The following is a 14,447-nucleotide window of genomic DNA, read 5'->3' as shown; positions in this document are numbered from 1 at the left end:
GGAGCTGCACCCCTGAGCGACCGCATTCCTTCAGGAGGAGACCAAGAGCAGAAGGTCTGCCACTCTGTGCTCTGCCATGCTTTTACTTGCCTGCAGCAGCACCAGTGTATTTTCCCTGAAGACAGTTGGAAAGGTGAAACACTCTTTGGTGAAGGTGCGGTGGGAACAGGAGCGAGGGCTGTTACGAGCTGCGTTTAGCGATCGGGGCAGAATGGATGTCTGGTGGCTCGCACTTACATGATGCTGTGCTGAAAATACACAAATGCATCCGTACACCATTCCCTATTAGATGTGGGAGTCTGGAGTAGTGAAAAAGGGAGGAATTTCTTGTCTCACGGAAGCCGATTGAAGTTTCCACTTGGATCTTCTTTCGGGCGCACGCCTCCCTGCCACAGTGAGAGCTGATCCCACGCGAGGCTACAGCGTGAGCAACGGGCAGCGCAACATTAAGACGAGGAAACCGCCCGCAGAGCGCAGCCATCCCCCGCTCATCCTCGTGGATCTCTGTCCCATTCACGCCCTCTTCCGGGGGCGCCGCGCCGGAGCTCCTGCCGCTCCCGAGAGCCCCGCACGCCCGAGAGCAACCTCCGGCACCGCGTTGGCGGTGACGTGCGGCTCCGGGCCCCGACGGGGCGGGGGCTGCGAAGCGGTGGCGGCGAGGCGCCTCTCTGCCCCGCCCGCCCCTCGCAGCTGCTCGGATCTCCCGGCTTTGAGCTCGTAGGCGCTGGCGGCGCGGCGCAGCTCGGGGCGCAACCGCTCGGCCCGGGAGCATGGAGAGGCGGCGTGCCGTCGGGTGCCGGAGGGGGCCTCGGGTCGAGCCACCGGGACTCGCGTTGCTGCCGCTGTGGCTGTGGCTGTGCGGGGCGGCGGCGGGCGCGGGGCCGGTGTACAACCTGGCGCTGGCGGTGGCCGAGGGGCTACCGGCGGGGACGCTGGTGGGCGACATCCGCGCCGGGCTGCCGGCAGGTGCGGGGCCGCCGGGCGGCTTCCTGCTGTCGGAAGGCGGCGGCGAGTCGACGCTGCTGGCCGACTTTCAGGTGCGGACCGACACCGGCGAGATCCGCACGGCGCGGCGTCTGGACCGGGAGCGCCGGGCGCGCTACAGCTTCGCGGCGGCCACGCTGCAGGGCGACGTGGTACGGGTGGAGATCACGGTGGCCGACGCCAACGACCACCAGCCGCGCTTCCCGCGGGGCCTCCTGCGGCTCGACGTGTCGGAGCTCAGCCCGCCAGGCACCGCCTTCCGCCTGCCGCCCGCCAAAGACCCCGACGCCGGGCGCTTCGGCACGCAGGGCTACGCGCTTCTGGAGGCGGGCGGCGCGCCGGGAGAGGCCCCGCTCTTCGCGTTGCGCTGCGGACCCCCGGCGGCGGGCTCCGCGCCCGGCCCGCTGGACCTGGTGCTGCTGCGGCGACTGGACCGCGAGCGGGCGGCCGAGCACCGGCTGCTGCTGGAGGCGTGGGACGGCGGCAGTCCGCCGCGCCGCGGTCGCCTGCACGTGGCCGTGCGAGTGCTGGACGAGAACGACAACGCACCCGTCTTCGGCCTCGCCGAGTACCGCGCGCGGCTGCCCGAAAACGCGGCGCCGGGCACCGCCGTGTGCCGTCTGCGCGCCACCGACCCCGACCTGGGCGCCAACGGCCGCGTGCGCTACGCCATCAACCGGCGGCTGAGCGACCCCGGCGGCTTTTTCGCGGTGGGAGCGCTCAGCGGGGTGCTGCGGCTGCGCCGGCCGCTGGACCGCGAGGCGCGGGCGCTGCACCGCGTGGTGGTGGAGGCGCGGGACGGCGGCGCGCAGCCCGAGGTGTCATCCGCGCTGGTGTCCGTGGCCGTGCTGGACGTGAACGACAACGCGCCCGCCATCCGCCTTCTCTTCCTGACCGAGAGCGGCGGCCCGCGCGTCTCCGAGGGAGCGCGACTCGGCGCTTACGTGGCTCGCGTCTCCGTGTCGGACGCCGACGAGGCGGACGGCGGGGCCGGCGCGGTGCTGGCCCTGCTCGGCGGGGACGGCGCCTTCGCGCTGCGCCCGGCGGCCGCCGGCGTTTTCTTCCTGTGCGTGGCGGCGGCGCTGGACCGCGAGCGCCGCGAGCTCTACGCGCTGCGCTTGGTGGCCCGCGACGGCGGTGCCCCGCCGCTCTCTGCCGAGCGGGCGCTGCTGCTGCGCGTCGTCGACGTGAACGACGAGACACCCGCTTTCGCGCGGGCCCACTATCGCGCCGCCGTCTCGGAGGCAGCCTCTCCCGGCACGGTCGTGCTGCACCTCAGCGCCTCGGACGGCGACGAGCCCGGCTCACCCAACGCCGAAGTGCGCTACGCGCTGGAGGGAGAGCCCGGCGCGCTGGCGCTGCTGCACATCGACGCGCAGAGCGGCGCCGTCAGCACCCGCGGGCGCCTGGACCGCGAGCGCCGCGCCGCGCTGGAGCTGCGCGTGGTGGCCCGGGACGGCGGCCGCCCGCCGCGCTCCTCCCGGTGCCGCCTCAGCGTCCGCGTGCAGGACGCCAACGACAACGAGCCCCGCTTCCAGCGCCGCGTCTACCTCGGCCGTCTGCCCGAGCACGCCGCGCCCGGCCGCTGCCCGCTGCAGGTGAGTGAGCCCGCGGCGGGGCGGGGCGCGGGGCTGGCCATCGAGCCGGGGTCGGAGCGCAGCTCGGGCGGCCGTCGGGCCCTGAACGGTTGAAGCGCGTCGCGTTTGACGCCGGGGCCCCGCGTGAGGTCCGTGGTGCTGAAACGGGGAACGCTTTTCTTCCTCGGTGGTTGTCTTCATCCCGCTCCGCCTCCTGCCGTGTGGGGTACGTTTACACGGTGCCGCGACCTGCCTTTCATCCCGTCTTTTGCCGGGTTCTCCCTTTCTATAGGAAGCCGCTGCTTGGAGGAATTCGGGAGGAGTGAACGGCTTTGCGCTTAGGGGACGCGGAGCTGTCAGCGGCTCCTGTCAGCTGCAGGGGCTGCTCTGCTCCACTCATAGCCACAGGATTTCCGTGCTGACAAGAGTCTGCCTCCCAGTATACATTGCCTAGAAAGGGGCAATCTGTATCTCCCAAAACAAGAGCGGTTTCATTTATTTGCTTATTTATTTTTGCACTGGTCAAGTTAGAACCGTGCTGATGCAGTGGCTGCATCACCAAAGCCTGGCAGCTGGAACTGGGTTTGACGCATGCTGATGTGTGCTTCTGTGAGTACTGCAGCTCCGTGGGCTCAGAGCAGTGCGAGTGACCAATTGCCTCCCTTGTAAGCCACTCTCCTACATCTAATGCAGTGAATTGAGGAATAACACCTTGCCATTGGACTGCCTTGGTAACACAGGTTGCATTCTCAGTAACAATTTCATTTTCAAGCTTTTTAGGTGATTGTATTTCCTCCCCATGCTCACTGAAATGGTTCTGCCTACTACATTGTGTCGCAGAGTCCTGACTTGCCAGGTGCGTCAGGACTTTCCATCTTTTGGCTGAAGATGCACTCTGCTGTCTTGGTCTCTCTTTCAGGCAGTGGCCTAAAGCTCAATGCAGATGGCAGTAACCCAGCATGTCAGGTTGGCACCTCTTCCTTGGGCTGTGCCTTTTATCTTGGTAAGGCAGAGATGCACTAGTTCAGTCTCTTACAGAATAATGGAATCGGAATTGTTTGAGTTGAAAGGGACCTTTAAAGGCCATCTGGTTCAACTCCTCTGCAATGAACAGGGGCACCTACAGCTAGATCAGAATGCTTGGAGCCCTGGCCAGCCTGAGCTTGGATGTCTCCAGGGACGTGGCATCCACCATATCTCTGGCAACCCACCCCGGTGCCTCATTGCTCTCACTGTAAGAAACTTCTTCCTTATATCCAACCTAAATCTCCCTTTTTAGTCTGAAGCCATTTCTCCTTGTCCTATCACAGAGACCCTGCTAAAGAGTCTGTTCCTGCCTTCTTATAGCCCCCTTTTATATACTGATGGTGTCCTCCAGATACTCCTGCATACATGAGTATTCCTCCCTTATGGGGCTGTGCAGAGCTTAGAATTAGAAAGAGATTCAGTGCCTGTGGCAGCTTTCAAGTGCAATCCTACTTTGAACTTAGTGCAGGTGTTTGTTGGGTGTTACACCAGATGATACACTCTGTGTGTGTTGGGATTTAGGTGAAGCATGCTCTTGCTGCAGATCTGTGCTGGAGCTCAGGAGGTGGCTCACATTATTCTGCATGTGAATTCCTGTGAAAAGTGCAGTGCATTACTGTAATGGCATCCTGAAGAGAACATAAATTGTCATGACTTAGCGACAGTCACGTTAGCAGCTATTTGTGGTTTTGTTTTTAAATTCATTTTCTTTTATAGTTCATTAGCAAATGTGTTTATTGGCTTTATAGCGATCTCTGTCAGAGGAGAAGAGGAAAAAACCACGTGTTATCTGTCAAACGATAAAGGCCTACATGCATTCCGCTGTTACGACAACTTGCACTTTGTGGGTCCATTAAGAAGGCTGCTTTAACTCACTGCTTAGAGCTCCTCTGTTCCCTTTCTTTAAAAATAACTGCCTTTCTGATGGCGAGATTGTGAGGCATTTGTGAACACAGTGACAGCAAGTAAAGGTTTTGTTTAACGTTCTGAAAGGTAACCTAGGTGCACTGGGAATTGTTCCATGATTAGGGAAAGGCCTGTGGCTTTCTAGAGAACAGCATTTAAAGCCGTAATGCCTGTCAGAAGGATGCTTCCCTTTTGAGAGCTTTTAAAGTTCTTGGCATGTTTGAGAGAGGAGGCTTATTCTTGCAGTTGCAGTGTCAAAGGAGAGGGGTCTACAAAAGGTCTTTCTATCATACAGCCATTCTTCAGGTTTTTCTCTGCTTTCTGAAAAAGAAAATTAAGTCTAAGGAGAAGGGGTTCTCTGCAGAATTTAGTTTTAGAGTGTTTTCCCCATCCTGCAGTTACAAGAAACAGAAATGAAGCCAGCCATCTAGGCTGTGAAGAGCTGCAAAAGCTGACTGCTTAGAAGTGAGACTGAAGGAAGCTAGAAGAGGCACGTCATTTAGCTTCTTAGATTGACAGGTCTAGCTTCACTGTATTCCTGTTCAAGAAGTCAGCTTCAGAGGAGAGTTAAATGTTGTTTGTTGACTCAGAATGATACCTTTTAACACTAATGTAATTGACAGTAGGGGGACCAAAAGCCAGGATTAACTAAATTTACAGCAAAGAAATGGATCATCTAGCCTGTAATTATAATTCAGAGTTACTTGTTTGTTTATCCAATTCACATTACTGTTTTATGGGATGTGACAGCAATTACCATATTGGCATTTATCTGTTAGGTATGTGATTTAGTAGCAATTTCTTTTCATTAATTGATAGCAAATATTTCTTTGCTCCCCAGAAGCTGTTCAGTGGCTTCTCAATACATGATAGTGGCTTTGTGGAATGAAGTGAGTGTTTCCAGGGCTGCCCAGAACTGCATGACATCTGTACAGTGTTGCCAATGGTTTATGGGCTGGTTTGGCCCAATTCCATGACGAGCGTGTTGGAGGGACCCACGGATCCACACCCCAGAAAGGGATAAGGGATAAAGGGTAGAGACGGGTGCCCCAAAACGAAACAGTGGCCACGATCTGAGGAGAAACAAACTATTTTACTAAGTAAGATATCAAGTGCAAGATAACACACTATAACACAGTATAATACAATATAATTGAAATTGCAGCTAATATATATATATAAATATAATGAGAGAAAGAGTGTCTGAAAAAAAACTGAAGGCTTTATACTAATGCTGAGACAAAACGTGAATAGTCAGGTTGAGCAGCAGGGAGGAGAGCCTGACCATCAAAAGGGGAAAAGAGACATCAGGTGACTTTGTCAGGGATTTTATCTCCTCTCTGAACACAAAGTGGCTGGGGTGTGTAGTTCTTCTCTTCTGGGACAGGTACCTGGAACTGGAGCATTAACTCTTTAGCTCCCAGTGCACTACATGGTGTTATGATGGGGAACATTGATAACCAAAAGTCAGAAAACCATGACAAATGTGCAGCACTGGGAGCTGTAAATGGCTGGGTATGGTCTATCTATTTATCAGATATGAATGTCAGCTCATCACCCACATGTATTTTCATCGATTGCTGGCTCAGCAGGGGGCTCAGCCTTTGCTGGAAGGTTTTAAAGCATTGGGAAATAAATGAGTTCTCCATCTCATAAGGTGCAGCAAACTGCTGCATCACAGAGTAAGCCCTTATATTGAGTGTGTTTTGCTGCTCAGTTCATTCTTGAAAAGAAACTGCACGTTGAAAAAACATGAACGATGCATTTGTTTGTCTTTTAAAATTCACAAGTCTGATTAAAAACCCACCTGGGAGTTTTACATGACTCAGTGCAATGTGTGCAGGGGAAGCTTGCCCTGCAGGGCATTAACAACAGGGTTAGTGACAAAGCCTCACCCTTTGTGGCACCATCTGACAGGGAGAGTAAGGAGGCTGTATCCTAAAGGAAGATGCTTTTGTTGCAACCCCTTTTCCTCTGTTTACCAGTTTCTCATTGATTATGGCCTTTGAAATGCTGCTTTGTGCAGAAGTAGTTTTTCTTCTGCACCTGCCAGCATGGCATTAGAGATGCATCTCTTTCCCTCCTTTTCCTTCATTGAAAACAAGCGTTGCATTTCTGCCAGACCCTAATAAGTCTGACTGCTGCTGGATGTGACTGAAATCTCAAGATACTGTCACGCCTATTTACTTGCACTCACAGGCTGCACCGTTTTAAGAACAGAGCTGCTGTGATAACAACAATATCTGCTATAATAAAAGCAAGTGCACTAGCTTCCAGCCTTGACAGCTGTCTCAGTCTCCTGCCCTGACCTTGTAGGACTCCTGCATGGTGTTTTTGTCTCCCCTTCCCCTCTCTCCCTCCTCCCCTTTGTACTTTGTGCAGGGAATTAGCTTGTCATGCTTATGTCTGCTACACTTCCACTGCCCTGTGTCTACATCTGGTGCTGGGGAAGGGGTGGCAGGAAGGGCAGTTTTTAACTAATGTCTGACTAAACATGTGTGAGACAAACAGCTTGTGTGTGCCCTGTGGTTTTTCTCCTTTACAGCCATAAACACACACACATATGGTATAGTTCAGTGTCCAAGGAGCTGGATGTATGTTGCCAATCAGAGAAACTGCAGCAGACTCCTGCACTCAGCCTCCGCTGCTTTACGTGCTGCACTGTCATTTGTTCACTGACATGTGAAACCTCAGTAAACACAATTTTACAGTACACGTTCAGGTTTTCCTGTTGTCTTTTGCTCTGAATTCTGAACTCATGACCAGACATAGCAGTTACAGTTCACTGGAGCCATTTCTCCTCTCTGCAGGGTGACTGCCTTGATAGCAGACCTGTGATTTGTATGAAACTAGGTTTTCTCATTGACAGTCATCAAAGGCATGAATGTACTGATATCTTCACCTCTACTTCCATCTTAACACAGGGCTATGTGTTAAACATTCTCCATAGATATACAGACACCTGATTACTTTTATTTAGGAAAACATTATTAATCTTTGCATAGACTGTTGCTTTGGACATTGGTAGCTAATTTCTTGGCTTCATTTCAGTTTGGTAGTTTTAGCAGTATAATGCTTGATGACATATAAAATGATACTTCTAGGTAGGAGTGATGTTGTGCCTTTACATGGGCATGGACTCGATAAAGCATGTTCTGTAGCACAAAGTTAAATTTTCAGCTGTCTTAACGTGCTGTTGGATGGAAGAGAGTAAGCCTAACTTTCCTGTGTATTTCTTAATTATAACATCTGTATAATCATTGATTATACAGTTTGCCAAAGAAGTGATTGTTATTTTCAGTGGCCAGTCATTTTATCTGGGTGGGGATGTATGGTTGGAGACTTTTTAGTTCAAACGGTGTCTGTGAGACCATGAAGAAAACACTATTTATAAAACACATACAGAAGGTCAGGCGAAGTTTGTGAGTGGTTTACAGTGAATATTCCTGAACTGTCACAGGGAGTGTGGATATTCTCACTGTCCTGTTACTAAAACCCCGCTTTTCTGGTGTGCAGTTGTTAGTGAAATCTTTGCAGAGACTTAAGTCAATCTTTCATGTTCTTCATTCTACTTATAAAAATGCTCTAGAAAATTCATGACTTCTGAGTGTTTAGGACAGCTGTAATCCCTCTTAGAATCGATATTTATTGATTGAACAGCTGATTGCTGTTGAAGCGAAAGATGCTGACTTAGAAAAGCTGTGTTATGAAGTAAAAATTTTCACACATGGTTTTGGAATGACGTGAAGCTACATGTCATTAGCATTACAAGTACTGATACAGAAACTCGTCTGCAGGAAAACAACTTCCTGTGTGAAGGGAGCTGGTCATAACCTGCAGCAGCATCTTTTAGGAATCACAATTATATGCATTTCATGTGCTCAGTATGCTCTGGTCATTTAAAAAATGATGGAATCAGAATGTAGGTATGTAGGAGTTCTGTTTGATACAAATTTCCATTGGGTAACAAACTGTGGTCTAAGATAAGTTTTTCTCATTTGCGGGGTGAGAAAGAAGTGTTATGTTTCAGGGAAGAGATTTGCTCTAATGCAGTAAACATCTTTGTTGCAGAAAGGCGGAGGATGCTGATAAAACAGTGTTCATTTTGGCTTATTTTTCTTGCTGCTTAGAGTGCCCTTTCTTGAACTAGATTTTAAGCTGTTTCATTCCATATATACCCAGAACAACTTATTCCCTTTGGATACCTGCATGCTCTCTACCAAGATTAGCTATTTGTCCACTGAAGTTTCTTCTCAAATTATTTTCTAAAATGAAAGTGGTAGTATTGCTACTTCTTTAAAAGCTAATGAAAGTAGGATTTGTTCAGACATTGAAGTAAAAACAGCTCATCTGGAATTACTGAGCTTGTGGGAATAGCACACATTCTCCTCGTAATGGCAGTCTTTCTAGACCTCCTTGCAAAATGCAATGAAGAACAGAGATTTAAGGTCTTGGGAACATTGTGCATATTTCCAATGATTCCAGGTGGACTGGAAGACTGTCAGTGTTTTGGTCTTGTCTAACTGGAGTGTCAGTACTATGGGTAATATGATAAACTCTTAAAAAAATGTAAAATACAAACAAATTTGGTAGAGCCATTTTTAACTTCTTCTTTTTGTCTGTGTGGCTTAGGGTGATTTATCAATATTTAGTAATTCTGGCATCATCTGTCAAAAGTTCTTTTAGGTGAAGTCTCTGGATCAACTGTATGGTTTTTACATTCGGACCAGCAGCACAGAATGAGTAGTAGCGGAATTAGGCTGTTACTGATCTCTCTTCTAGTTCAGATCCCAGAAGTTCTGCCTTTAGCTAGCTCTTCTATCACACTTATTCTGGCTCAGTGCTTTCCACCTTATCCTACCTTGTCTGTGATGAAAAATTGATGCAGATGTTCAGTTTGAAGAAAAATTAAAACTGCAGTGTATAGTGTTGCTTTTTTTTCTTTAGTTTCAGATTAAATATGACTCACAGAATCACAGAATAGTTTGGAAGGGACATTAAGGACCATTTAGTTCCATCTGTAGACAGGGTTGCCAGCCACCAGATTAGGCTGCCCAGGATCCCATCCAACCTGGCCTTGAATGCCTCCTCATTCACTGAATAGTTCACCCAATCCATCTATCCTCAGTTTAGAGGTTGTGGTTGGGACCATGTCAAATGCCTTGCAAAGTTCAGGTAGATGACATTGGTCAGTCTTTCTGTGTCAGCTGGTGTAGTGACTCCTGCCCATCCTTCCCTGCATAGCCCTTCTGAAAAGCTTGTAGCTCTCAATTAGTGTTCAGTTGTGTAATTTGTCCCACCACGTTTCTGTGTTAGCAATTAGGTCATAGCTTTCTAATTGCACTGTGCTTTCCAACTCCTCCTGCTTGTTATCCATGCTGCGCTTCCTTGTTAATTAAACTAGCAAGGTGGTCCAGGCTGAATGAAACATTGGCCTCGTTTGTAAATAAAGCATTTATTTTTCTTTCAAGGAAAATAAATAAAGCACACTCTCTCCCCTTTTAACCCAATAAATCAGTGATTAATTCACTTATACTGCTCCCATCTCTCATTTCTGCAGGGAGTTGTGCTCAGTGGTATCTGTGAATAAAGAGTTTTCCTTATTAATGAAAAGATGTACAATTCAGACTGCATCTTCCATGATTACAGCTGTAGACTTGTGCTTGGAAAATACTCCTAGTCTTGAAGGTGTTCTTAATCATTGTGATATTCTTGTGGGACCCAGTAAGGTTGTAGGCTATTTCCCAAGGAGTTCATGGTAAGAAATCCAGAACGTGGACTTTACCATGAAGAAATAAGACCTGTAAGAGGAACCAAAGTTCCCAGACAGCAAAACAGTATTCTGTTTCATAAAAGAAACACCACAAAATTTCAGTTTTCTTTATACCCTGCCCTTGTGCCTTCTGCTGGCATATTTCCCCTTAGTGCTCTCTTTACTGCTGAAAGTCTTGTGTTAATTAGCTCACTGTAAAGGCAGAGGAAACTGAACATCAGCGGTTGATGGGGATGACTTCAAGTGTGGTGGTAGAGGGGAGATGAACACGTGAAGGTCTTTAGGAACGCTCCCTGTAGGAGCACCAAGGCGAAGCTCCCCAGCACTCGGTGGGAGTGATAATGAGTTACTCTGGGATTAATTGCTTTATCTAGGTGTTAACAGTCTTAGCGGATGCAGCCTTAGCTGCATTCACTTCAGTGGGATGTAATACCTGGGGAAGCTAATTGCCTAATTCCATTTCTGGAGGAGAAGTAATTAATGTATTCATTCCCACACCCTGGCAATTTCACCTAGTCGCATTTAATGTGCCTCCTGCCTTCACTTCCACTTAGTGGAGTGTTGTGTCACTGGCTTCTCTGCTGTTAGTTTTTCTTTAGCTACTGAAAAGCTGCGTGTTTTGTTAAATGAATGTAGGAAGTTTTTCAGTAACTCACGATATTTTTAAGTTACACAAACTATTTTCCTTTAGCAAGATTGTATTTCAATGAACTCTTGTCTTAGGTTTGAGGTGATGGCAGCAGGTGTCTGTGTACTCATCTTTATTTAACCATTTTTACAGCATCTGAGAAGTAAAGAGAATTAAAAATAATACTTAGTTACCTTTCTCACTTCATGGATCTATGCTGAGGTCCAGCTCTGCCCCATATGAATAAATGGCTTTAAACTGAAATAGGGTAGGTTTAGACGAGATTTCTAGAAGAAATTCTTTACTGTGAGATTGGTGACACACCGGAACAGATTGCCTAGGAGGTTGTGGATGCCCCCTCCCTGGAAGCATTCAAGGCCAGGCTGGATGGAGCAAGCTGCTCTGGAGGGAGGTATCCTCGCCTATAGCAGGGGGTTGGAACCAGGTGATTTTAGAGGTCCCTTCCAACTCAGACCATTCTAGGATTCTATATCCAGCCTTGGGTGAAGCTCTCTGCTTTAAACCCAGCAGAAGACAGAACATGGAGCACAGCCACCCTTACTGAGACAGATGTGCTTCCAGGTGAGGTGGAACTGAGCGGTCATGGGGTCACTGGTGGTGCTGAAATCAGGGTGGGAGTTCATTGCTTTCAGTTCTCTGTGGAGTCTTTTTTGTTTCTTCTGTATTTTTCATGTTTTATCGAGGCATGCAGTGTTCCTGTGCTTTGAGCACGTAAGCACTTTATTTTCCTTCTTTGATTTGCAGCTGAAGCTATCATCTCAGATTATTACATTTGTCTCATACATTCTGCCTGGAAAGGTATTTTCCTTCCAAAGCCACTACAACACTTACACATTTCTGAATATATAAAGAGACTTTTACTTGTTTGGTTTCTTTTTACTTGTTTATGTCAAACTTTTGTGTTCTAGTATTCATCAGCTTAATAGAACTATGGTACAGTTTTTCATAGTGTAAGCCAGAATGGTGTCTTGTTTTCTGTTCTGCTAAATAACTGGTCATGTGAAAAACGTGCTTTTAATAATACAGACGGCAATAGATTCTTAAAGCTTTTATGTTTGCCGGCAACATTTGCATTTTCATGCTTAAGCTGTCAGGAACACTTAGTAACACTGACACAACAAATGCAGAACTTAGGATGCTTTTTTGTATGCGGGATATTTCTAATTAAATCAACCAAAGATTGTTTTGGTGTTATTTTTGTCTTGTCTTGCTGCAGTGTAGTTGGTAAATCCCAAACAACGTTATCCAAATGGCGGTCAGTCTATTTTATTCCTGCTGTCTCATGTTGGCAAAGCGACATGAAATCAAATAAATATGAAAGCTTATTATGTCAACTGTTCTACTTTTCTTATTCTTTTGATGTTGTTATGTTATACCAAAGCATAGATTTTCTTCTGTTTTCCTGGACGTGATGATTCTGTACTTAGAGTTTAGTTTTGTCCTACTAATCCTAATTCTAAATTCCTTGCCCACTCAAGCTTGGAACTTTCAACAGGTAAAAGGTGTAAAAATAGGCAACTGGAGAGTTTTCAGCAGTTCCTCTTGTCCATCATTACTCTTAAATTTGATCATGATTGATTCTCTGTTGGCTGTTACAATATTACTATTGCTGTTCATTTAGGTCTGGATCTGGATACTGAACTTGTACAGAGTTTTAAACGATCTACTGTAGTGGCTCTAGCCACGAAGAACAGCCAAACTCTATGTACTTGAGTTTGACATTTAGATGTCCATTGATCTCTGGAGTTGACGACACTATTTTCGTTAGTGTTACTGCATAAATTCTTCATAGTTTTGAGTAACCATTGGAAGGTTTTCTGCTTTATTGTTCTTGCTGTTGTGAATTTTTCTCTATGTTCCTGTGATGTGAAGAGTCTGAATTCTCAGATTTCTTGCAGCCTATCTTCAGATGCATGTGTACATGAAATGCAGCTGGATTTTACCATCGGAGTTCACAAACATTTAACATGAGAGTCAAAACCTAAATACTGTGAAAGCAGTATTTCAGCAGGAGTAGAAAAACCTTGTGAGGTTATTATTGTTCACAGTAACTGTCAAACTTCCAAGTGTTTTTTGCAGAAAGATTCTGCCCCAGCTGTATAGGTTGTGTATGTATCTAACAGATACAGTTCCTCAACAGCCATCCTACAATGAATTTAAAGCCACACATTTTATACTTTTACAATGACCGCGGGCAGCATTTTATTACAAAATGAAATTTGCTTTCTTCCGGAGCACAGCAGCTGTAGTGTGTCTGACTGCCCACATTTGAGGAGCTCCAGAACCAACAGGTCAGGTTCTATTGTGAAAAAGAAGCCACCTACTTTCTTTGGAAAACAGGATGCTGAGTTTTCACTGTGAAATCAGGGCTCAAAGGAGAGTGTGAAATTTAACAGCTGTTTCTTAGTTTCTCTTGAGAAGGCTTACATGCTTCCATGAGGCTTGTTTTCATTGTCCTAGACAGCAAGAAACCTGACCGCTTGGAGGAGGTAAAAAAGAAATTGTGTATGTATGGGGAACCAACCAAAACAACACAACCTCACACCCTAAGAGACAAAAAAAAAAACAAAACAACCAACCGTGTAAAAACAACCCAAGAGGTCACTGTCTCCTCTTGACTGGATATGGTTCTCTGTTCCTGCATGATGACGTGTTCATGTGGTTGCTTATACTCATCTCCAACTCTGTAGAGATTGTATAGATACAGAGATGTGTTTTCATGTGCAACTTTGTTGTTGAGGCTATGTGACACAAACAAATGTGGCTTTCTTGGAGGAAGGAAGATGACACTGGGCAGGACTTGAAACAAACCATAAGTAGTATTTTTTTCCATGCTGGAAGCGTGGCAGATGCAGTTACAGTGAGGAAGGAGCTGTGTGTGCATCGTCTTCTGGGACAAAAGCAGACAGTGCTGGCCATTTCCAGGGCCAGTGTAGCTGACCTGCTTAGTGGAACTTGAGAGCTCTGGTGCAACTTCCTTATTCAGCCCCTTCGATTAGTACTGCTGCATGAGAGACAAAGGCACTAGTCAGGTGTAAAATGAGACACGACGCTGTAATGTTAATAACTGGAGAAGGAGCACATTAAGTCTAATTTGTGAAACTTGTCAGTATACTGTTTTTACTTGGTATAAAAAAAAACACTTAAGTGTGTTCAATAGCAAGCATATTAAAAAGTGCTACCATTGTAACACGTTCTTTTGAGGTTTAAACTTACTAGTCACATGTATACCTGGCTTGTGGAAATCACCCTGTTGTAAAGATGCACTCCTGTGTAGTGAAATAAGGGAACATGGATAGCTTTGCTCTCCTTTTGATAGCACTGGCCATATTTTCAAAGTGCAGTACAGGGGAGGTTTCATTTCAGCTAATGTTAGCAGAGTAGCTTAAGAAAATAATTTTTGCTTTCTGTTTTTTGATAAAACTAAAATTTGTGGTCCTCATCTCTTCTGGAAAGGCTTTTATTTTTGTGCCTGTCATGGGGAAATGACATTTAAGGCATCACATCAGTAACAGAACCATTGCTGATGGTT

General features: G+C 47.4%; 1 protein-coding gene across 1 annotated transcript in view; it reads left to right on the top strand.

The window, feature by feature from the left end:
* Positions 1 to 770: 770 nt before the first annotated feature.
* DCHS2 (dachsous cadherin-related 2) overlaps positions 771 to 14,447 on the top strand; it is a gene marked incomplete at both ends in the record, with an annotated part of 85,827 nt that continues 72,150 nt past the window's right edge. Inside the window, 1 exon segment of the mRNA XM_079534638.1 lies at positions 771 to 2,582. Coding sequence (XP_079390764.1) covers positions 771 to 2,582 — 1,812 coding nt within the window.

This window comes from Tetrao urogallus, assembly GCF_951394365.1.
Source record: "Tetrao urogallus genome assembly, chromosome: 4".
Taxonomy (NCBI): domain Eukaryota; kingdom Metazoa; phylum Chordata; class Aves; order Galliformes; family Phasianidae; genus Tetrao; species Tetrao urogallus.
The sequence above is the reverse complement of the archived record's forward strand: the minus strand, read 5'-3'. Positions and strand labels throughout refer to the sequence as shown.